The sequence below is a fragment of the Protopterus annectens genome, chromosome 2.part2 (assembly GCF_019279795.1).
Source record: "Protopterus annectens isolate FY-2018-M chromosome 2.part2, PAN1.0, whole genome shotgun sequence".
NCBI classification, from domain to species: domain Eukaryota; kingdom Metazoa; phylum Chordata; order Ceratodontiformes; family Protopteridae; genus Protopterus; species Protopterus annectens.
In genome coordinates, this window is record NC_056730.1 from 83,073,881 (window position 1) to 83,098,874 (window position 24,994).

At 38.0% G+C, this 24,994-nt stretch overlaps 1 protein-coding gene across 12 annotated transcripts in view; it reads right to left on the minus strand.

The window, feature by feature from the left end:
• Window positions 1-24,994, minus strand: part of LOC122795548 (muscular LMNA interacting protein) — a 2,709,240-nt gene that overhangs the window by 1,075,761 nt on the left and 1,608,485 nt on the right. For all 12 annotated transcript variants that reach the window (XM_044063771.1, XM_044063763.1, XM_044063765.1 and 9 more), the window contains one exon: window positions 6,042-6,125. In XM_044063771.1, the coding sequence (XP_043919706.1) occupies window positions 6,042-6,125 (84 nt within the window). The remainder of the gene's footprint in view (window positions 1-6,041; window positions 6,126-24,994) is intronic.

Consider the following 24,994-nt stretch of genomic DNA (forward strand, 5'->3'; position numbering starts at 1 on the left):
ATTTGTGGTTATAGGGTAGGGTGAAGAAATATTTTATTAACAACTTCAAATACCTATACATATGCTGTACATTTCTACTAGCTGCAGATATATACACACTACAGGTCTGAATACAGTTTCCTGTGTGTAAACTTATGCATGTTGGTGATAGGAATGTTACTGCTACATCAATATACATTTAATTTGTATTCATACACATTCATATCTGGCTCTGTTCAGCTACAGCATCCTGCTACATTTGCTTTATATGGCTCTAGACAACTGTGGATATTTGGTATTTCATACAACCATACTATCTGCATATTGCAAACTGAGAGCAACATATCCAGATTGTGGGACACACATTCCAGCTTCAGTACTTTATTCTACACATTTCGCTGTTTGGTTGTGCCTGTCACATTCATCTCATTCTGTACTGACTGCAGTATACTTTATTCAGGAGTTATTACAACTTTATTGGTGGATTCATACCTCTTTCTCACACTCTCACTTGTTTTATTTTTACAATTCAGGATGGTACTTAATTCTAGGCTTTATTGACATGTTTTACTTGGTTATAACATTCCTTTCCAGCAGTCTCACTTGTGTCAAGTTTCAGAATTTAAACGGGGATATATTTCACACATGTGTTTTACTCAGCTTGTGTAGCTGTAATTTTCAGCCTGCTGCAGGTTATGTACTATTATATTACAGGTGGTACATCTTTATTTCAGACTTGTTTCATTTTTATTTTTGGATTACAGGCTGGATCACACTTATGTAATCACACAGTACTAGCAGAATCTCTGTTTACTTGCACTTTATATTAATAGGTGACTATACTGCACTCTTTTGCAAGCTGTCATACTTATATTTTTTAACAGTTACAGGGAGAGAATTACTAACCTGCCTGGTGGCGCAACCGCACAAGCCTATAGGCATAGGCTCGACGATTCGCAGAACGGACACCTGCAGCTGCAATATAAATGAAGTAATATTGGAATACACATCTCCATAATATCAACAAGGTTAACTTTCTACATAAATAATTACATGTAACTTACTCAGTAGTGGGGCGTTGGGCATTTGCCGGGCCTCCTGGATCCAACAGTTCAGTTGGTCCTGCTTCTGTTGCTTCAGGTCCGCATGGTGGTGACGGACCTGTTCACCAGTCCTTGGTATTCCTGTGGCACTGGTGAGATCATGTGCCAACTGGTCCCACGCCTCAGCCTTGTATGCTCCCCACAGGACCTGGCCCTGCATGTGTTGGGCCTCATGATCATGGATGAGGAGCCAAACCATATATTTGGACTCCTCAACGCCCCACCTCTGTGCTCGGAAGCAACTACCCTCTCCTACACCTGCCATCCTGACTGCAAATCGGTTCCACAATCAGTTATGCTGTGAATTCCCGCCTATGGGGCTTATATATGCCGTTTTTCCTGCACTTATCTGTGATTGGCCATTTTGGAAATGTATCAGCTTCACAAAACCTGCTTTGTCATGCTTCTCTTTCCATTCATTTCTATATATATGCTATTACTGCATTTCTAAGAGCAACTGCCATGGCTTAGTGGTTCAGTACTTTGACTATGGTGCATGGTATCCTGAGTTTGAGCCTGGCCATTGCTCTTTTTATATTTTATGACTGTCTACACAGGTTAGAAGGTGTGTCTGTGTAAAGGCAGTTTTAATACAGCTTGCTCAATGTTGCCCGTTGGTTAGCTTGTTGGTGCAGTGCTCAGCTCCGCGCAAACGGGTCACGCTGGTTTATGCGTCGTTTGGCTGTCAGCACGCATATTACGCTCAGCTCAGCTATGGGCTCACAGTTTCAGCATGTTAAAACTCTGCTCAACCCCGGGCACTCATTTTACACCTGTTAAACTACTGCTCACTTACGGGCAGATATACTCAGCTTGTTAGAGTGTAGCTCAGCTATGGGCACTTCTGACATTTTTTTTTTTCACACATTTCTTCATAATACATGGCCCATTTCATTACATTTTACATAAAAATAATTTTATACATGTACATATATGTCAGGGAATTGTTTTGTGCTTATTTCACTAGGAATAAAAATTGATGTTGTGGGGGCTCGAACCATGACTGCCTCCTCTTCAGCTGACGTCTCTACTGCTATGCTATTGCTTCTTGGCTTACTTTGCATATTTAGATCTTATATGCTTTTCCACTGACTGCTAACTGTGGCTTAGCGATGGGCACGCCCACGCAAACGAGCGCACTCACGGGCAAACATCTTTAAAAGTTATAAAAAAAATATAACATGTTCATTTTTACATTTTATGTTAACAGTCTGTGGGGGCATGTGTTGTGTTTATTGACATTTACACGAACTCTGTCATGGGGGTTTACTTTCGGGACTGTTACTCTTCTGGGGGCATGTCCGTTTGCAAGGCTCGCCCTACGGACACGCCCCCTACTTTCTTACATGGACCGTGTTATCCTTGGGTGTGAGTCATCATGCCCTCATGAATATGCATGGCATGCTGACGTCACACCGTTTAACTGCAGCCTGCGTGTAAGCCTTGTAACTCTTACACGGAGGCTTCGTGAATCCTGCCCATTGTCATTTCATTATGGGGACTGCTAACAGATTCCTCTTCTTGAACTCTGTAGTAAGTATAAATGATTACACTGAGCTACAGATCATTCTATTGAGCTATATATGCAATTTGTGAACTAAATGAATTGATAGACTTTTATGACTATAGTTACCTCAAACCTGCAACACATATCCAAATATATAAACCCAGTAATATCACTTTTGAATCAAATATATTTCTTCTGCCTCCTTGCACTGGCTGTGTAGCCGATTATTTTAAAAGTATATTTCACAGTATTATATCAAATAGATATCAGTAACTGAACTTCCCATTCCTAGAGAAGATCCACAGTCTGGCAGCTCATAAAGTGCTCAGCTATGAAATATTCCAGTCTTTCACTCCTGATCATGGTAAATCGAAGCCAATCCAATGTGGGGCAAAATTATTTAATTTATTTATTTATTTGATTTTTTTTTTAATTTATTAACTGGGCTAGATTTATTACATCCTTTCTTACTAATCTGAACCTCTCTTCCACAGGACACTCCTTAGCCTTTCCTATTTTTAATATTTGACCCTCCACACCACCACTACAGCCATCACAATTTCAGTATACCAAGGAAATGTATGTCAATGCCATGCTGATCTTTGTTTTGAAAACATTAGTGCACAGAAGTATAACAAACTGAGTTAAGCATAATTATTATCTCTGCTACAATATTCTAACAGCCAAAAAATGCCTTCAGATTCATGCAAATTGCGATATTTCCCTGTTACAAAAAATAAATGGAACAGGATTTAAAACACCTAGAAACCAACTTCATCAGACAGTGGAATTAGTAATAACTGTGCATCCTACAGATTCCTTTGGGAGTTGTTCTACCATTTAAGTTCTGATGTTATTACTGTCTTGATGGTTTTTTTTTTAAAGTGCAGGTACCTGAATGGCAATGCCATTATGGAAACTCCCTTATGAAGGAGATGAATCTCTAATTGTGACCTAGGTGACCTGTATTCAGTTACTGGCTCAGGCAGTGGAGAAGCCGATGATGCAAGCATAAAGAATGATGAGGGAATATGTGTGAGGAGGGGTTACAATTAAAACACAAAACTCTGCTTGTGAGCACAGCTGTTGACACTTGTGATGGAAGGAATGTGTGATGGCTAAGCAAAAGAGAAGAATGCCATTATATAGGGTGGGCCAGTTCCTTGTCATACTGTTGCATATCTACTAACTCCATGTCACCCAAAATATCAGAAAATAAGTAAAATAATTCCTACAGTAATGCATATGAAGCACAGTAATGTATATGAAGCACAGTAATTATATGACGCACAGTAATGTATATGAAGCACAGTAATGCATATGAAACACAGTAATGTATATAACGCACAGTAATGTATATGAAGCACAGTAATGTATATGACGCACAGTAATGTATATAACGCACAGTAATGTATATGAAGCACAGTAATGTATATGAAGCACAGTAATGTATATAACGCATAGTAATGTATATGAAGCACAGTAATGCATGTGAAGCACAGTAATGTATATGAAGCACAGTAATGTATATGAAGCACAGTAATGTGTATAACACACAGTAATGTATGTGAAGCACAGTAATGTATATAACGCACAGTAATGTGTATGAAGCACAGTAATGTGTATGAAGCACAGTAATGTATATGAAGCACAGTAATGTATATGACGCACAGTAATGTATATGAAGCACAGTAATGTATATGAAGCACAGTAATGTATATAACGTACAGTAATGTATATGAAGCACAGTAATGTATATGAAGCACAGTAATGTATATAATGCACAGTAATGTGTATGAAGCACAGTAATGTATATGAAGCACAGTAATGCATATGAAGCACAGTAATGTATATGATGCACAGTAATGTATATGAAGCACAGTAATGCATATGAAGCACAGTAATGTATATGAAGCACAATAATGTATATAACGCACAGTAATGTATATAATGCACAGTAATGCATATGAAACACAGTAATGCGTATGAAGCACAGTAATGTATATAATGCACAGTAATGTATATGAAGCACAGTAATGTATATGACGCACAGCAATGTATATGAAGCACAGTAATGTATATAACGCATAGTAATGTATATGAAGCACTGTAATGTATATGAAGCACTGTAATGTATATAACGCACAGTAATGTATATGAAGCACAGTAATGTATATAACGCACACTAATGTATACAAAGCACAGTAATGTATATAATGCACAGTAATGTATATGAAGCACAGTAATGTATATAATGCACAGTAATGTATATAACGCACAGTAATGTATATGAAACACAGAAATGTATATGACGCACAGTAATGTATATGAAGCACAGTAATGTATATGAAGCACAGTAATGTATATAACACACAGTAATGTATATAACGCACAGTAATGTATATGAAGCACAGTAATGTATATAACGCACAGTAATGTATATGAAGCACAGTAATCTATATGAAGCACAGTAATGTATATAACGTACAGTAATGTATATGAAGCACAGTAATGTATATAATGCACAGTAATGTATATGAAGCACAGTAATGTATATGAAGCACAGTAATGTATATAATGCACAGTAATGTATATAACACACAGTAATGTATATGAAGCACAGTAATGTATATGACGCACAGTAATGTATATGAAGCACAGTAATGTATATGATGCACAGTAATGTATATGAAGCACAGTAATGTATATAACGCACAGTAATGCATATAACGCACAGTAATGCATATGAAGCACAGTAATGTATATAACGCACAGTAATGTATATGAAGCACAGTAATGTATATGAAGCACAGTAATGTATATAACGCACAGTAATGCATATGAAGCACAGTAATATATATGAAGCACAGTAATGTATATAACGCACAGTAATGTATATGAAGCACAATAATGTATAATATAATGCACATTAATGTATATAACGCACAGTAATGCATATGAAGCACAGTAATGTATATAACGCACAGTAATGTGTATGAAGCTATTGATGTTCAGCTGCTCTCCATCTTACTGTGTGCCACATTCTACCCCTTTCTTTCTCTACCAAATAGAACCCTATTGGCCCACCGAAGGAACTTTCCCTTTATCTAAGACAGATGGATATCCACAGATCAGGAGCTGCACCAAGAATCAGATGGTCAGCTGCAATGGGCAAGGGGTAAATCAAGTAAATACAGATCTCCAATAACCGAGGAAAGTTTCATTACACCTTCTTCAACTATGTACGGTATGGTGACTGAGCTTCTTTCCAAAACAAAATTTGCAGATGGATATTAAGGTATTATACATTTACTTTTTCTTTAGAAGCAATGTAACCTGATCATAAACATTGTTAGGCATTTGACTCCTGCTAACTTAATTTTAATGCACTTGCTAGATACTCTGATCCAACACTCAGAAACAAAACCAGTTTAAGAGCAAACTGTTATTACCTGTGAATGTGTCTCTAGGTATGGCATGTCCCGTAATTGATCTGACTGAGATTTCTCTGTTGCTTGAATTGGTTCATCTGTTTCCTATGAATAGAATATTAGCTGACTGTAAATTAAATAATATAACAAAGTCCAAAACTGTAAACTTTATTAAACAAATTTCATATTTATAAAAAAAATGCACTTCAGTGAGTATTGAACCCAGGATGTGTGTTTGTCTTAGCTTGTCATCCAAACAAATATGGTTATATGAAGTTAAACAACATTAACCTTTCAACATTTCTATTCATTCTAATAGATTTTTGTTTTCCTAATGAAAAATTGCAATCACGGGCTAAGGAAATATAAGCTAGGAATGCAATAAAAGGAGCTACTCAGTTCACTCAGAATATGGCTCTAAATAATAGAGCTAAGCAGTGATGTGTGAATGGATGATGCTCATAGTAATACTACTGAAAACAGAGATGTAATAAGTCAATGGCAGCTTTTTAATTTTGTCTCACCTTTTTGCTTGACCATTGTGTTCTATCTAAGTCTGCCCTTTCATTTCCACAAGGTAAAACCCAGAAGTGGAGATGTAATCCAAGAGGTAATCAGTCATCTTATGTAGTGGGCTGAATTTTTAGTTAGACAATGTCTATCTTCAGTGGTCATCAGGCACATGATGCACAATATAATGCCTGCAATGATGGGCCCACCATGTAAATATGCGATTACACAAATGCTTCTGCTCCCTGGTTAAAGTGTGATCCTTTCTGTGTCAGATAAAGTCTTCCTTCTCTTGTTCCATGTCTGAGTCTGAATTCTGGCACTATAAAACACTACTGAAGCTGTAGGACTGCAGCAAAACCTTTGTCTCAGAATGTGTGAGACAGTGTCATCTGTTAATCTGGACCACTCCCACAAAGACTCTTCCATCACCTGGCCATTATTGTAATCCAGCACAGTAAAAGTGTAGCAAAGCTTCATCACTCTTTATCAGAGAGCTAGACCCCAGTTTTAGATGTTGATAAAATAAGCAGCACATTGACATTCTGATAATTTCATTTTTTAATCCCCATATGCAGTGACGTCAGGGTTTCATATATTGTGCCTTCACACAGACCTTGAGAAAAGCATGAGTGAAATTCCAATAATTTTAGTTAGCACTGCCCGCAGGCTTCTCAACTTTAGTATAGTCAGGCTATAATGCCAATACTGGACTATGTAAGGACAGGATAGCATGATACCACAAACAGAAAGTCCACGGAAATCCTGGAAAAAGGCAACAACTCTATCAGCATCATCGCAGAGACTAATGCTGCAGTTACAGAACAGTACATAAGCAGTTTAATTAAATTAAAAACAGAAAGGGGTCCAACATAGGAGTTAATTTTGTAAAAGAGAAGTGTTGGTATTAGTGCAAGGAAACAATGTTACTACATTTTATTGAAATTTAAAACTATATCTTACATTAGAAATCTAATTCTCCAGCATCTCCAAATTATACGCTGTATTTACAGTTCACTTTGTAAGCACTGATGAGGCAATTATTTGCAAAAAGTAGATGATGCTACCTACTTCTTTACAGGGAGTAAAACAAACAGCAGTACCTTACCCTACATTTATTTCTGCCTCTGCACATTTGCAAGCTGAAGCTATTCTGCTCCAACACCTTATGAGATACTCCATGGAACTTTTTTGGCTTCTGCACTACTCAATGAGGAACCAAGTCAATGAGCACAGCTGATTGAAAATGATCTCCATTATAACTGTTTTCCAAAGGAAGTTATTGCCTGTGCAGTTTCTAAGTATGTTCACAGTCATACCTTTCTTTTGGGAGATTTTCCACTTCTTCATGTTTGTGTGAATATTTAGAGTTGGTACATGTAAGTCTGGGGACCAACAATTGGTAGTGCAGGCTTGCTCCCTTGTATAAAATGTTTACAGTTGTTTTGTTTACTTATGTGTGTATGTATGTATGTATGTATGTATGTATTTATTTATTTATTTTCATTTGGGTTGGTTTCCAAACCAGTTGTGTTTGCTGAGTTAGTTCCTTACTGAACTGTAACTTGATGAGACATAAGAGTAGTGGCTTTGATATATGTTCATTTTTGAAGGGTATTCTACCAGGAAAGATGCAAAGTCACAGTGACACCTACTACATAAAGTGTGATACAAAAAAGCTGTCTAGAGAAAGTCAAGTGTTCTTTTGTTTTACAAGTATTGCCAGCTACAGTTATTGCTTCAGTCTGAACCTAGTTGTGAAAATGAAGCTAGAAACACAACTAGCTATGTAACAAAAGAATATTAGATAGTACTACTGTTAGTACAAAACACTAGCAGAATAACACTGAGCTGTTTTGTACAATGGCTATATCTTCACAGAACTCATTAGGTATAGCAGCACACAGGACAGGATATGGTCATTTTGTGTTACCTACATATTTCAAGTAGTTTCCTGTACTATTAGGGACTTAATCACTGTTTTTCAATAATACTAACAGTTGGCTACAGTCTAATAGTGACAGCAATGGAATTCTATGTTTGTGACCCAATAGGATAAAGCCTTGGAGGTGCAGGGAAAAGTATGCTTGGGAAAGGCTGAACAGACAATAATTATGAGGAGATATTTGACCTAAGTGATCTGAGAGCAGATTTTTAACATTTGCTTTTTTTTTTTAAGTTAGGGCAGCTACTACAGACAGCAGATCATTAGCTTCTCACATAGTTTGTTCACTCCTTAGGGTCACTGTATGTTGAGGGTTTGATAGACCTAACCCTTTACCAGATGGGTCAATTCCCTCAGAACTGTAAGACTTCATGGCCACCCAAACTATGAGCAACCATCAGTCATGACTAGAAAGAAGAACAGAGAAGCTGGGGTCATCATTCAGTGACCAGCTGGGATTTTTTGACATGTCCTACCCACTTTAGACAGTCATAGTACATAAGAGGCCATGACCTGCAATTACACATAGCTTAAGGCCATCTCTACTCATCTATAAAGAGCAATACTACCACAGAGCTTTGCATGTTGGGAGGGTGGCCTAATGGTTAAGATGTTTGCCTTACAAACAAAAGGTGCAGAGTTTGATTCTTACAGGGGATAATCGGCTAGGCTTAAAATGGCTTGCAAGGGCAGTTAGCTTAGTACTAATCTATGAACCTATATGACCAGCACCGATTTCTGTTTTAAGGTCCTGTCTCTACCAGGACTATAAAGAAAGCCCTGTATCTCCAACACATCACCCCATCCCCCAATGGGAAGCAAATAGGTAGAACCACATCACACCTTTGAACTACTAACCAACTCATGGCCTAAGACACTTTTCTGTATAAATAAATTTGCAAACTAAATAGCCCATATAAAGATGTAGTGTTTGGTGCAGATAAGCAAAATGAAGCACATAGAACTTGTTTGAGTGTTGTCTAATCAAATATCTGAAGTACTTGGTCCTGTTGCAGGAATGGCAGTCCACAGTACTAAAGATATACAATTTTTGTAGTCGATAGTTAAGCTTTCACACATCTATGGACAAGGGAAAGGACTGAAGGTTATATAATTCCTATATAATCTTTCTATAAGATTATCAGAAACAGACGTGTGTCTCTACACTACATTGTTTATTACCTATATAATATTTTTGTACTGGATTCTGTTTGGATAAGTGACAGTGACTAAAAAGAAAAAAAAACTAATATGTCTGCATAAAATTCTGTAGTGGGACTGAAAAAGAGAGGCAGAAAGAATGTAATATCAAAAATAGTTGTCATTAACATGAGTAAATTAGAAATTCAATTGCTACGGCATCATATGCCAAGAATCCCAGGATTTATAATGTCTATTGCAGTGATATATAGAAACAGAAACATTTCCTAGAAGGACCTTAACATAGTATGCATGCATATGAGGGCATTGTGATGTAAGTTTCTTAACCCTCTTTGACTCATAACTATTAAATAACAAGCAGGCTGAAAACACAATACTAGTCATTGCAAGTTGTTAAACTCTTTTTCCCCAGAGTTTATACCCTGCTAAGGTAATTCCTCAACTACCCTAGTAATTGGTATAGGGATCCACCAGCTATCATGCCTTGATTAACAGTCTTATAATAATAATTGTGACAATAGGAGGCACTGCCAGTCATGCCAGGACAAGTAGGGCAGTGGATGTATGAATTTTGCCAGTACAGTTAGCTGGAATTTTGTAAATAATTATGTCATTTGTATATCAAACTGATTTGTACAGATGCTTGTGCTGAAAATGCATTTCTGAGGTTTGCTTGTGTTAAAATGTATCAACAGTGCACCCTGATGGAATGAAAAGAAATGTACATGTATTACTGTAACTGAATCAAATGTATATGTTTTAATAGAGGACACTGAGACAGCAGAGCATACCTCTCAACCTCCAAATCAGAGAATCAGGGACAAAGGACCTTAAAATCAGGGACATTCAGGGACACCTAATTTACATAAGATGCATATTTAAATTAGTGCATTAATGGCCATGCCCACCCATTCATTCAATTACACAAAGACAGGGCATTATTTTAAGCATTTTTTATTAGAGAATTATATACATTGACACGTCAAAACAGAGGATTATTCATGTTTTTTCAGAAAATTGTATAAAATTAAAGTAAAGTAAGACATGCTCAGCTCACCCCCCTGACAAATACCCTAAAAAAACTGTGCTTATATGGAAGGGAAGCAATAGATGGAAGATTGTCCTTAGGATGTTTCACACAGTAGCAGTCATTGGCCTTAGGATGTTTCACACAGTAGCAGTCATTGTCCTCATTCACAGTGCCAGTCATTGTCCTTGTTCACAGTACCAGTCATTGGCCTTAGGATGTTTCACACTGTAGCAGTCATTGTCCTCGTTCACAGTACCAGTCATTGTGCTTTGGATGTTTCACACAGTAGCAGTCATTGTCCTCATTCACAGTGCCAGTCATTGTCCTTGTTCACAGTACCAGTCATTGGCCTTAGGATGTTTCACACAGTACCAGTCATTGTCCTTGTTCACAGTACCAGTCATTGTCCTTAGGGTGTTTCACACAGTAGCAGTCATTGTCCTTGTTCACAGTACCAGTTATTGTCCTTAGGATGTTTCACACAGTAGCAGTCATTGTCCTCGTTCACAGTACCAGTCATTGTCCTTAGGATGTTTCACACAGTAGCAGTCATTGTCCTTGTTCACAGTACCAGTCATTGTCCTTAGGATGTTTCACACAGTACCAGTCATTGTCCTCGTTCACAGTACCAGTCATTGTTCTTAGGATGTTTGACATAGTAGCAGTCATTGTCCTTGTTCACAGTACCAGTCATTGTCCTTAGGATGCTTCACACAGTAGCAGTCATTGGCCTTAGGATGTTTCACACAGTAGCAGTCATTGTCCTCATTCACAGTACCAGTCATTGTCCTTGTTCACAGTACCAGTCATTGGCCTTAGGATGTTTCACACTGTAGCAGTCATTGTCCTCGTTCACAGTACCAGTCATTGTGCTTTGGATGTTTGACACAGTAGCAGTCATTGTCCTCGTTCACAGTACCAGTCATTGTCCTCATTCACAGTACCAGTCATTGTCCTTAGGATGTTTCACACAGTACCAGTCATTGTCCTTGTTCACAGTACCAGTCATTGTCCTTAGGATGTTTCACACAGTACCAGTCATTGTCCTTGTTCACAGTACCAGTCATTGTCCTTAGGGTGTTTCACACAGTAGCAGTCATTGTCCTTGTTCACAGTACCAGTTATTGTCCTTAGGATGTTTCACACAGTAGCAGTCATTGTCCTCGTTCACAGTACCAGTCATTGTCCTTAGGATGTTTCACACAGTAGCAGTCATTGTCCTTGTTCACAGTACCAGTCATTGTCCATAGGATGTTTCACACAGTACCAGTCATTGTCCTCGTTCACAGTACCAGTCATTGTCCTTAGGATGTTTCACACAGTAGCCATCATTGTCCTCATTCATATTTATTCCTAATAAAGAGTTTAATGTTTTTGGGTCAAGTGACTGTCTGAGTTCAGTTTTTACTTTGCAAACCATGCTGGATGCCCGTTCTGCTTCACTGTTTGAGTGTGGCAAACAAGAGAACACTTCTCATTAACTTTTCAAAAGTTGGGAGGTCTTGTACTGGAGGGCTCCCAATCACCATCAACCAGTACTTTAAAAAATTAGATGTGTCACATCCATTTGACCAGTCCGTCATCTGATATACTGAAAAGTCATCTATCAGTTTGCATCGCTTCACTAGTGAACTACAAAAACCAAGACGGGTGCCAATATCTGCTATAACAGTTGAAGAAATCTGCAGTTTCATAGCTGGATCCAATAAACTGGCTTGTTCTGCAGCAGGGGATCTTTTGCAGGGAAATGCTTTTTCATTTTTAATAGCACTGCAGAGTAAAATTGTTTGGCTCTCTTGAATAGTTTCTGCTCCACTGTAGTGCCCCTGATATCATCCAAATTTTCATCCAAATATGTTTCGGCATCAGGACCAATACGAATTTCACCGTCTTCTAAGATGTCGTCCTGCACTTCAAGAATTGCATCAATACTACTTATATTGCCCAAAACCTGCCTTGCAATTGGTGCTTTCAGTACCATACTAGCATATGCCTGCAGTACTTTCTGGATCTCATTATGCAATGTGAGCAGTTTGCTTTCCCTGCTTTGCATTAGCATATTGAAGTTATACAGTGGTTCAATGGCATACTGCAGGAAGAAGAATGCCAGCTTGATGTCATGGCTCTGCAGTCTGTCAGCTATTAGATCCACTTCAACAGACTGTGGTTCATATGACAAGAAGTATGATCTCAGGGCGGGCCACAAGGCAAGCATTCTTTTTATGACTTTTGCCAAACTCAACCATCGAGTGGGGGCATACCTGACAATTTTGAGAGGTTCAATATCCACAAACAGTGCAAATTCCTTCAACTTCTGCTGACGCTGTACACTGCTGGAAAAGTGACAATAAATGTCAGATATCAATTCCTCTACAGGTACAGCCATTGCCTTTACACCAGATTTGATACAGAAATCTGCAATGTGGCACAAGCAGTTCATATTGAAAATATGTGGATAAACCTCTCTTAATCTGGAAAGTACCGAGTTCCGCTTGCCAATCATGGATGCAGCATTGTCTGATGAATAAGTCACCATGTTGGTCACAGGAATATCAAACTTGCTCAGTCTCCATTACACAGTCATAAATGGCTTGGCCAGTTCCACTGATACAAGCAGGCATATCAAGGAATCTTACAACATTTTTACCAGTTGTGTGGTCAAAAAAAACAAGTAAAATCACAAGCAACTTGTCATCCCCCATATCTGTACTTTGGTCAAGGTACAAACAGTATGGAACTTTCTGACAAGCTTGTGCAACATTCTGCTGATACTTTGGCCCCATTACATCTCTTAAAATGCAAGCAGACTTTGTTGGTCCACAGGCCATTTTTTGTACCACCTCCGGATCCATGCAGTACCTCTTCATGTACATCAGGAAATGATCCCCAGTCGTTAATGGCAAATTGTGTTCAGCAAGTAGGCCCATAAAGGCTACTTCAGCCTCCAGAACTTTTAGCATTGGTTTGTTGAGTGGCAAACATTTCTATCACCTTCCTCCCAGTCGAATGCTTGGTGCTCGTCTTGTGCTTCACAGTGTCCATATGCCGCTGCAAATCATTCCTCCCTCCATGTCCGACATTAATATTAGTAGGACAAGTCTTGCCAAATGCATAGCCTAGACCACGCCTGCTTTCCATTACCCAGTCAAAGGTAACCTTCCAGCCACTTTGGAATGTGGTCATTCACTTCTTCTTTTCAGAGGCAGCATCTTCAGAGAAGAAAAAAGGGAGGGGGGTGTAATTAGAAGGCTTCAAGGTAATTCACAGGTGTGCCGTGACGCTACACTTTTACTTACAGTAAACAAAGCTGGTTTAATGGCAAACAGTAGTCAAAAAGATTCTTACCCTTGTGAGTTGTTGCACTATAACAGGGCAAGAAACCTTGCATTGCACCACCTTCCATTGTGGCTTATACCATGCTGTTCTGTATTTCAGCCATGCCTTTGCTTCTGAAGAAAATTAATGAGTCAAATAAAAGATGAGAATCCAATCTAGGAACCTCTAAACGTGTGTGCAACTCAGTAAGACTGAGTAATACACAGCACCGCACATAATCAAAATGTGAGTAAGCATTATTGGAAATCAATAATGCATCCAGGAAAAAATATTCAAAATAACTCAATGCATCCAAGAAAAAATTGCAAATAATTCATAACGTATTCAAAAAAATCTCATTACTGCAAATGACTATGGATCCAAGGAAAAAGACATTACTGCACATAATTCACAATGCACCCAAGGTAATTGCTACAAATGATTCATAACATGTCTAAGAAAATGCTTACTACAAATTATTCATAAGAGACCCAAGAGAAAGATCATTACTGCAAATATTTCATAACTTTTCCAAGAGAAAGCTCATTATTGCAAATGATTCATAACATGTGTAAGAAAATGCTTATTGCAAATGATTCATAATAGGCCAAAGAGAAAGCTCATTATTGCAAATGATTCATATTGCACACAGGAAGTGCAGACAAGGAGCATGTTATAAAACTGACAAATCATGGATACGAGTCTACAGAGCATCAACATAGTTCTTATTGTCAGAAATCAGGGCCCTCCTGTGAATCAACTCAGAACCTATATTACTATGCCAGTTTCGCCAGCAACTGTGTCCATACTTCAACTGTCCAGAAGTTTGTCGAATTTCCAAATGTTTACCCCATACTTTTGGTCTGTTCCTCTTAAAAGTTGTGGTTTTCATGACTTTTGTGGCAAATCAGTGAGGACTGAATTCACTAAATAATTACAACCATTTCAGTTTCATATTCTAGCAACTTTATTATTTCATAAAAGCAATATTTATAATGTGTCACTCCACCCCCCCCCCCATTTTTTGGATTTCACCAGATGTTTTCAATATGAAATAACTTTTAGAAGCAATAAATAGCCTTGCTAGAGAAGTCGCTGGAGTATAACTTTTGTTAATAGTACATGACGATCAACAGTCCCAAAGCTTATTTTGTTTGCTTTATCCAGTTGCTGGCCACAGCCCCACTCTCAGCAGAGTTTAAAATATAGAGACAGTAACCAGAGGTTGATCAAGAGTTTTTCAACAAGTACATCATGACACTAGCAAATTAGTAATCCATTCTTCACTAAAACTGCTAGATAAGATGCAATATTTTTTCGGCAACAAGGTAAGCAAGTCACCTGAAAAAATGCCATTCAGAAAGGGCACAATTCATCACTGTAAAGCATTATCATTCAATGTACTGTCATCCTTACAGTAAACTATTTATATTTTCTGACAACCACAACCACTACAGAAAACATGATTAAGCATAGTTAAAAATAAACAAAAATAAAACAAAACATTTGAAAAGTAAAGAAAAATAAAACATAAATGTCAAAAGACTAGATCCAGTATAAAACTCAAAACACTAAAATGCAGAGGAGGAGGAGGGTAACAAACAGCTCTGTGATAGCACTACCAGAGATCAGAAACACAGATTATATTGTGGTTCTGCAATGTCTGTAACCCATAAAGCACAAAGATCTAAAAAACAAACTCTGTGACATAGACGGCAGTCATCTTATTACTCTCCAGAACTTGCTCTCTGCGTAGGTCATCAATTATTAAATTAGAACATTGTTAACTGCACTTGTTCTATGTATTACAGGCACACCGACAGCAGACAGACCTTACTTTCCACCCGTCTTCATAAGCATACTAAAAGCACTCCAATTTCACATACTACATGGACTTAAAAAGGCTCAACTGATACAACATATTATGAGAAGAACACCTGAACTGCTTTACTTCATCTAGCAACATTTCAAAGATCCTTAAGTAAATCCCTTAATCACTGTGTGGACAAAGTCTGTATGCTGCAAGAAGGGCATCATTCTAGGGCAATTAAGAAGGAAACAGATGAATAAATAAGCACTCAGATAAACACAAGTCAAGAAAGAAGAAAAAGCAAAATAATGGTGCAGTGCAGATTAATTATCAGGCTAGCAGAGTAACTTGTCTCTTCCTGGTCCCAGCAGCTTCATGCCAGCCTCCTTTCCACTCTTACAGAAAAGACTTACCATACATCTAAACTGTCCAGATTTTCACAGAATGTCCAGATTTCTTTGATTCATATTTTTGGTGTATTTTCATAAAATTTATGGGTTTCTGACAAATGACTGGGATGATCTGAGTAGAGAAGTTATTAAATAATGACACACAAGTTTCACACTTCAAATATTTAAGAAAATGCATGTTCACACAAACCCTATTACTCTAGCACTTTCTAAGTTTATAACAGCAATATTTGAAATCTGCCCCTATTTTTGAACTTTTGAGCCTTTGAGCCATTGCCCCCCCCCCCCCCCCACCATTTTGTCAGGCTTTGTCCAGGTACAGATGAACTTTTAAAAGAAATGCTGGAGATGAGGGTCCCCTTCATAGAGTCAGTCCTTCTGTGCTGGCCTACAGCTATACCTTCCACTACATCAAGTTATACCAAGATAGTCAAAACAAAGTATGTTGATGGAGGAGTAACTGATACCAAGATCAACTACATGCCCAAGACAGACCAGACAAACTCAACTCAGAGAAAAATATTTTCTACTTGACACTGTAATTAACCTGAACAGAAGATTTCTTGGCAGCTTCCCAGATCTCTGGTGGCTATAAAACTATTAAAGCAGCAGCCAAAGTTTCATGTATAGGTGGCTGTCTTATTAAAGTGCTAGAGCATCTGGTGGCGGGAATGAAATAATGCCTACAGAGTTGAAGATTTGAACAGCCCAGTCTTAGTTCTGGACCATTACATGACAACAAGAATTAGGCTTAGTCTTTCTGTATCAAAGTTACATAGTGATCAAGGGAATATATAAAGAAATGTTTCCCTTGCCCAGAGTCAGCACAAAAACTGAAACTGTCCACAGCCTAGTCTTCATACCCTGCTAAAGGAAAAAGAACTTTAGTAAAGCAGTCCTCTCAATATCAGATAGGTCAACGTCTGGAATATTGCTCTGATAAAGCCAAATGGAGATCCAGCTGCAACTATTCACAGTGCCCACAAAGACATTACATTTTAGGATACTGACCATCACCAGGAATATGCCTAACTTTGTGACCTACCGCAAACATGGACTACCTCCCTGCAAAGGAGGCAAGGATAGAGCTCTCTTCTGCTTGCTCACATATACTACTGTCTGTTCTATCAAAGAAAAGCTGAGATTCTGCAGTGACTCCAGGTACTCTACTGCCAGAACACCTTCCTCAGCTTAAGAAGACTGATGCATGATGTGGAAATACTGCTATACTGGCATTCACCAGCCTCAGACATAGTAGATGCAAAGCAAACATAACATTTCTCCAAAGTCATATTATCTGTTGAAATAGAATATATCAGAGAGAAAGAAATAACTCCATCTCCGGGTCAAAGGCAAAAGTAAACAACCTCAGGGTAGGAGTATGCAAAAAAAAATGACAACTCTGCACCAAGTACCTGTAGCTCTTCCACTCAAGACATACATGTCCAGATTCCAGTGCTCATGCCATTACTGGAGAAAGAAACAAGCAACTCTGGATCTTTCACATTAGTAGTGTAACTACAACAATGGAGGATGTTAAATAAAAAAAAAAGACTAAAAGCAGCAACTGTACTGAAAAATCCCTGGCAACTCAGCAGATCCTTCAGGGGGAATAAAAAAATGCACACATTCTGTGAACACAAATGCACACAATTACTTCTAAATTTGTTACACAATCAAAAATGTCCAGTTTACTGTTCTATTTAAGACCATTAGGTTTTAAGTCATAAACTTTAAAATGCAAATACTTTCCTTTTACAATAACTGTCATTGCATATCATAACCTCCTGGAAAACAGTAATACTTGTAATAAAACATAAGTAAGCAACAAGTCAGGATTGCTAGAAAGACTATTTAAAAAAATATTCAGTTATTGGGATTTCTTAGCCTGCCTAATATCTCCACTTATTCTTTCCTCAAGTTTCCTCTTTGCATTTCCTATGCAAAACAAATCACTTGAACACTTTACAACAAACTACACACACAGAATCACAAGTATATAAATGTTTAGTATCAACCTTAATGCCATTTACAGTTAAAAATAATTTTAAATTATGACAAACATCTACCACAGGAAATAATGCCCTGTGTGGAAGGCTGTGTATAAATTTGATCAAAAGGAGCATAAACACATTATCTTTGCATTGAGATATTGCATAAACCTTTGCCCTAGGGAATGTGTGGGCTGCCACTGATTTTATTTTATCTGAAAGTCGTTTAGCAAAATATTTCCAAAACTTATATCAGTTTAACATTCCAATAAGAAAGAACCCTCTGCCTACTTACTTGTTATTGAACTGTCTGAAAACAAAATAAAATCCTTGATTGGATCAAACTTGCACAGTGATAGTCTGGAGAAGGAGAAACCACAAACCACAGACCTCCCGGGAACAATTCCACACACCCACAGCCAGGCATGAATGAACGATATTTAGTTCTTCTCTCAAGAGTGCAAATCCATCCAACCACGGCATGAACGAACAAACGATATTCGATTGCTTATTTTCTCAAGTAGCTCACTCAGTCCCCATAGAATGGTAGCCTTCCACCATCCTGATGATGCTGATATGCAGACAGAGCGGACATAATTGAGCCCTCCAGCCATTGCCAGGTCAGCGGCAGCCGCTTAAGTTCTGCTTCCTCATAAACAGGAAAATGAGGAAGTGATCAAAGCAAGCTGGCTGGTTGCATGCAAAACAGGTGCAGTAAAGCAATGCTCTGATTGGCTGAGATGTCTACAGCCAGAACAGAGCATGCATTACTGTAGATCCTTGGTGTACTTGCACCCAAACCGGGCACTTGGGAAAGTAAGCTTATTTAAGCTTAAAAACGGGTGCTCCCGGTAAAATCAGGATGATTGAGAGCTATGCAGCAGAGATTAACTAACTAGCTTACTTTAAGAAAAATAAGGGAAATGTAAATGAACTGTTAAACCATTAAATATCACCCCACAGTACTGAATAGGACCAGAGACTGTGGGTCTGGAAGAAGCCTTTGGTCATTGGCTCATTAAAAAGAGAGGAAGCCCCAGGCACTGCCATAAACATTTAGATGTGTATTGTTGCTGTCTATGCTAAATTCCTGTCTCTGCTTCAAAGGGGGATACTGTGAGAACCTAGAGTCAGGTGACCTGCTGAGGTAATTCTGCAAGCTATCTTGGATATTATATTTTACAGGGAGTAATCTCCGAGTATTGAGTATTCTGTTTTGGGGAACCTGACTAGAAAGACTGCTCATGTATTTCAATGTGGCTTGTTCTATCAAGTAAGTTATTAGGTAATAGTAATTCTCCTAGATTTAGTCAGGAATGTAGTGAAGCTTAGTTGAGAGATTATTTTTCTTTATTTGTATGTCCATCAATGTTATTTTTAATATTGCCTGTGATTTGAACTGTGGTTTACTGTAAATATATATCTAGTATTTTCTTCTTCTTTTATTATTTATTAGTAAATATATTTAAACTTTTATTGCAGCTGGTCCTACTAAAAAGTGTTTAACCTTTGAGAGTGCTTATATTTATTTGATGACACTGTGTGTACCACTCCAGAAGGCCTAGCTGTCTTGTTCAATTGCTACTATTTGTATTAGTATTAATATTACACAGTATAATTAGACATCCATTGTTAAGAGCCTTAGAGTAGCTGATTGCGCAGTGTCTGGTGGTGATGATAACTACCTTATACTCTGAGTAGAAGGAAACACAGCAGATAAATCTGTGCCAGCATTTCTCAGCTGCATGCTTGTGTGTGTGCGTGTGTGTGTGTGTGTGTGTGTGTGTGTGTGTGTGTGTGTGTGTGTGTGTGTGTGTGTGCGTGTGTGCATGTGTGTGTGTGTGTGTGTGTGTGTGTGTGTGTGTGTGTGTGTGTGTGCGTGTGTGCGTGTGTGCGTGTGTGTGTGTGCGTGTGTGTGTGTGTGTGTGTGTGTGTGTGTGTGTGTGTGTGTGTGTGTGTGTGTGTGTGTGTGTGAAAAATCAAATCTCATGGTGTGTATTTTATTTTATTTATTTATTTATTTTACATTTGTTAACAGGGTAATGTCTGACGGGGCAAGAAGTCCATTTTCAGTGGAGACCTGGGGGTAAAGCTCCCAAGCAATGATTACAAACATTAAGATAAGAAAAAAAAACAATATCCACTTTGTACAATTGAGTAAAAACACTGAATGAGAACCGGGTAAAGAAACTTGAAACACCCACCAATAAACTTGTATCCAACAACAATTACAATTGAGTAAAGTTACAAGCAATTGAATTAAAACATTGATGAAAAAGTAAACATGGTACAAATATGAAACAATATGAAATATTAAAAATATGAAATAATCAAGTTCAGATTACATACTAAAAAAATAGATTTTTTTGTTTGTTTTGTTTTTGTGTAGGCTTGACCAGTGATGTCATTAATAGGATACTAATACTATTAATAGGATACTAATTGAAAGCAGAAGAGCAAGGAAAAAAAATAGAAGTAGACTATAACAGAGTGAGCAGAATGGAGATAGCTTAGCCAGAGGAAGTGCAAGAACATAACCAGTGGACTGAGTAGTACGCTAGTAGGTGCTGTTTGAAGTTATGCTTATCAGGACAGGACAGAATTTGCTGTGGAAGTGAATTCCAAGCTTTAGATACTGAATGGTTATATAGTGAGTTGCCATGACATTTATGAGATTTACTAATATTAAGTAGTAATTTATCAGCTGACTGAAGTGAGTTCAGATTAGTATAGGGTTGAACAAGGTCAAATAGGTCTGGAAAGTGGTCAGGTTTATGGATTGCAGAGTGTGCGACTATTAACTGATTAAGAGTGAGTTGTTCAATCCAGCCAAGATGTTGAAGTGCAGTACAGTGATGTGATCTATGTGAGAGGTTTGCAGCAAATTTAGCAATTTTATTATATCAAGATTCAAAGCTGTTTAATTCTGATTTATGAAGGTTAGTGAATATCTGAGAACAGTAAAGTAATGTAGATAGGAGATGAGTTGTAGCTGTGGTGAGTCTGGCATGATTGATGGGATATGGTTTAGACTGATGAACACCTAGTTAAATATGGACTTTTGATTGTTAAGGCTATGTGACTATCAAACTTTAAGCCATTGTTTATAGTAACACCATGAAGTTTTATTTGTTCTATGGGTTCAATTAATAATTGTGTTGTTGGAGGAACAGACAGAAAGTGGAGCTTGTTTATTTGTTGTGGAAGAATTGGAAAAGACCATAAGCTTGATTTTTGTTAGGTTTAAAATGAGTTGACGGACTGTTAGGTATTTTTCACACTATACAGTGTGCTCTGGGTTTTATTTTGGAGCTCATTCAGAGTAGGGGCAGAACAGATGAGGGAAGAATCATCTGCATATTGAATGATAGAGGCAGGATTAGCTGCAGAGCACATATCATTAGTAAAATTGATAAAAAGAAGAGAGCCAAGAATAGAACCTTGTGGGACACCAAAAGTAATGGGCAGTAAGGGAGAGAAATTATTATCCCAAAAGGTAGCTTGTTTACAGCTAGAAAGATAACTATGAAACCAGCCTAATGCTTCAGTGCTAAAATTGAATATAGCAAGCTTGTTGAGAAGTAATTGATGAGAGACGGTGTCAAAAGCCTATGACTTATCAAGGAAGGTGGCAGAGATGTATTTTTTTTTGTTTTAGAGGAGATTAATGGTGTTAGTGAAACTTAATAGACCAGTATTAGTACTGTGATTGGGATGAAAGCCATGCTGGGAAAGTGATAAGAGGTTGTTCTTTAGTAGGTATTCTAATGTTTGTTGATGTAAGCATTTTGCTAAGATTTTGGCTAGTGGGGAAATGATGGCTATCGGTCTGTAACTGGGTAGATCTGTGGATGTCCCTCCTTGTGAAAGGGTATGACATGAGATATTTTCCAGAAGAGGGGGACATACTGTTCAGAAATTGAGCAGTTAATAAGTATAGATACAGGATAAGAGATGGATGAAGCAGAAAGTTTTACAAATTCACCTGGTAACTGATCTGTTGACAGAGAGCAAGGTTTTGTTTTACTTAGAAGGTTTTGTATATAACTAGTTTGGATAGGTTTAATAGAGAAAGGAGGAGCATTAGGACAAGAAAGATGAGGTGTGGAGAGTGGTGAATTTTCTGTATTGTAAAGTTCATAGTTTAGTACTAAGTTAACTCCCCTTGTGAGCCATTTTAAGCCTAGCCAATTACCCCTTGTGAGACTTAAACCCTGCACCTTGTGTTTGTAAGGCAAACACCTCAGCCATTAAGCCAAGTAATGTGGTTATTGAGGTAATAAAGTGGGTGTTAAATTGTGTAGCTGTACAGTCTGTATGGTGGTTTGTTGTAGGGCATGGAGTTGTGGGTTTCGCTGGGTTGAAAACGTGGTTTAATGTTTGCCAGAATCATTGAGGGTTTTTTTGGTATCTCAGCTGGGAAGTTTGGAAGTATGTTTTTTGTCTTGTCTAATTTGTTTTTTGACTTGATTTCTGAGCTACTGATAGGAGGTATAGTTAGTATTGTTTTTGTTTTTGTGATAGAGTCCAGGTTTTGTCTCTTTGCTTAAGTAGTAGAATACTTCCTTTGGATGAGTATGGAAGTTTTTTAGATTTAGCACTTACTTTCCTAAGTGGAGCAAGGTTAAGTACCTGCAGAGAAGCAGCATTGAAATACTGAACTTCAAGATCTAACTGAAGAGTTTTTAGAGCTGACCAGTCATATTCTTTTAACTCATTAACCCCGAGTACCTTCTCGTAGCACCTCTGTGCTTAACACCGAGTATGCCATGAGAAGATACTAAATGCAAGCTGTTACCCCGAGTGCTTCCACAAGCGCTTTGGAGGTTTGTAGCTGAGTTTAATGTAAAATACGCTGAAATCGTAACTGAACTTGTAATTTATCTTATTCAGTTATGATTCAGCATGCTTTTACATTAAGTTTACATTACACTTTTATTAGAAAATCTTCTTTTAAAGTTGTTGGTAAAGCAAGTGGTGGCAGCCAATCGGATTTCTGCAATCCAAGCCGTCACTTGTGTCACACCTCCACCCCCAGCCTAAATTTCTTTTGTTTTCCGCTAATAAAGACAGGGTCCAGCAGCAGGTATTTCCTTTCTTTCTGCAATGAATTGGAGATTTTACCTGCTATTGGATCATCTAGTTTATTTTCTGCACTACCAGTACTTCCCGTTCAGCTCGGCTCAACAGCTACCTTCTTTTCCTCCCGGGTAAGCTTTTTCTGTACAGGGTGAGGCACAGTGCGATTACTGGAGTTTATATTTAAGGGAAGCATTAAGTGGTGATTATTTTAAGTGCTTGAGATATATTTTGTTTACTTTCTGCATTATATGTATCATATTCTCAGCTCAGAGTCAGTTTAGGTAAAGTTATTTGCTGCATTCCATTTTTGGTCTGCAAAAACTGGCTGGACTGACAACTTTCTTAGTCGCAACAAGGGGTGTGAATCCTGTAGAGGTGATGCAGACCTGACAGCTAATCACAAATCTTGCAATAAAATTAAAGCTTTGTATGTATGTTATCTTTAAAAAATGTACATATGGAATGCAAGGCTAATTGTTCGTTGGCTCCAGTTTATCAGCAGTTACATTATGCTAATTGTACTTTGATCAGCTGTTATTTTTGGTACCTGTTGTTAAACTGGAAAGATGTTAGTGCCTTTTTCAATGCATGACTTGCTTGTTGGAGTGTATTCAAATGCATATGTTGTGTGAGGATGCGCCTTGTTTTCGTGCTATTGAAACCTGTTAATGCCTCATTTCTTTATTTCTGAACACAAGTTTTTGCTTGTTTATATCGTGAGTTATTCACCGAAGGACAAGGCTTTTCTTGTGTACTTTTATGATTATAGTTGACAATGTACTGTAGTAAATGAAACGTGTAGTAGTAGCAAGCCTTGGCTGTGGTTGGTCCCCTTTATTGTACACTCCCACTCTTGATAGTATAGGAGTAGTGGTATTACAGTCACAGAAAATTAGAACTTGCTGTTAAGTTTTTTTTTTCCTGTAAGCTGTTATTTCCTTTGTTCGCCACAACATTCCATTTAGCCAGTAGTGTTACATTTTTAAGTAATTGGAAAATCTACTATTACTTGTCGCTTTGCCTCGATTTTGAAAAGCTTGTAAGTGGCTCGAGGACAATTTTATTCATTGAGTGGTTTGGAATGCACGGTGGCAAAGAGGTTGCTGTTTCTGAGATCAGTGAATGTGGTTTGTGTCAATTTTGTCTCTCAGTGGTGGTATTGTACTGCAAGTGGACTTTGCCTTGGCTGTGGTTTGCCAAGTGATGGTTGAGGGTGTGCGTCTGTTTCGCGGGTTGCGAGTCCCTGCAAATTATGAGAGTCATGGCTTAGTGCTAGGTCATACAGAATAGTGTTACAGAGGTCCTGGGTTCGAGACTGACAGTGGGAATTTAGGTCTTTTCAGGCTTGTTGGCTGTTGGTGATGCACCCACCAAGAGGAGAAAACGCTGAGAGAAGAAGGGAGCCACTTTTGAGATTTTAAGTATTTTGTCTCTGTTTATTTGCTAAGTTTTTCTGCATAGCTGCCTAGTTTGAGCATTTTCCTGGCTTGTTAAACTTGATTTCTGCATTAGTAGCTGTATTTAGAGCACAACCAAAAGTTGTTTACTGAATTTCCTGTTTGCACTAAATTTTAAATCATTTTTTTCTCAAAACTTGCATATTTTCTGTCCTTGACCTAGCACTCTTGTGTGGGGTCATTTACTGCACTGTTATAACTTGATATTACCTGTGAACCTCTGCTATCTCTGAAAAAACAAAAACAAAAAAAATCTTGCTTTT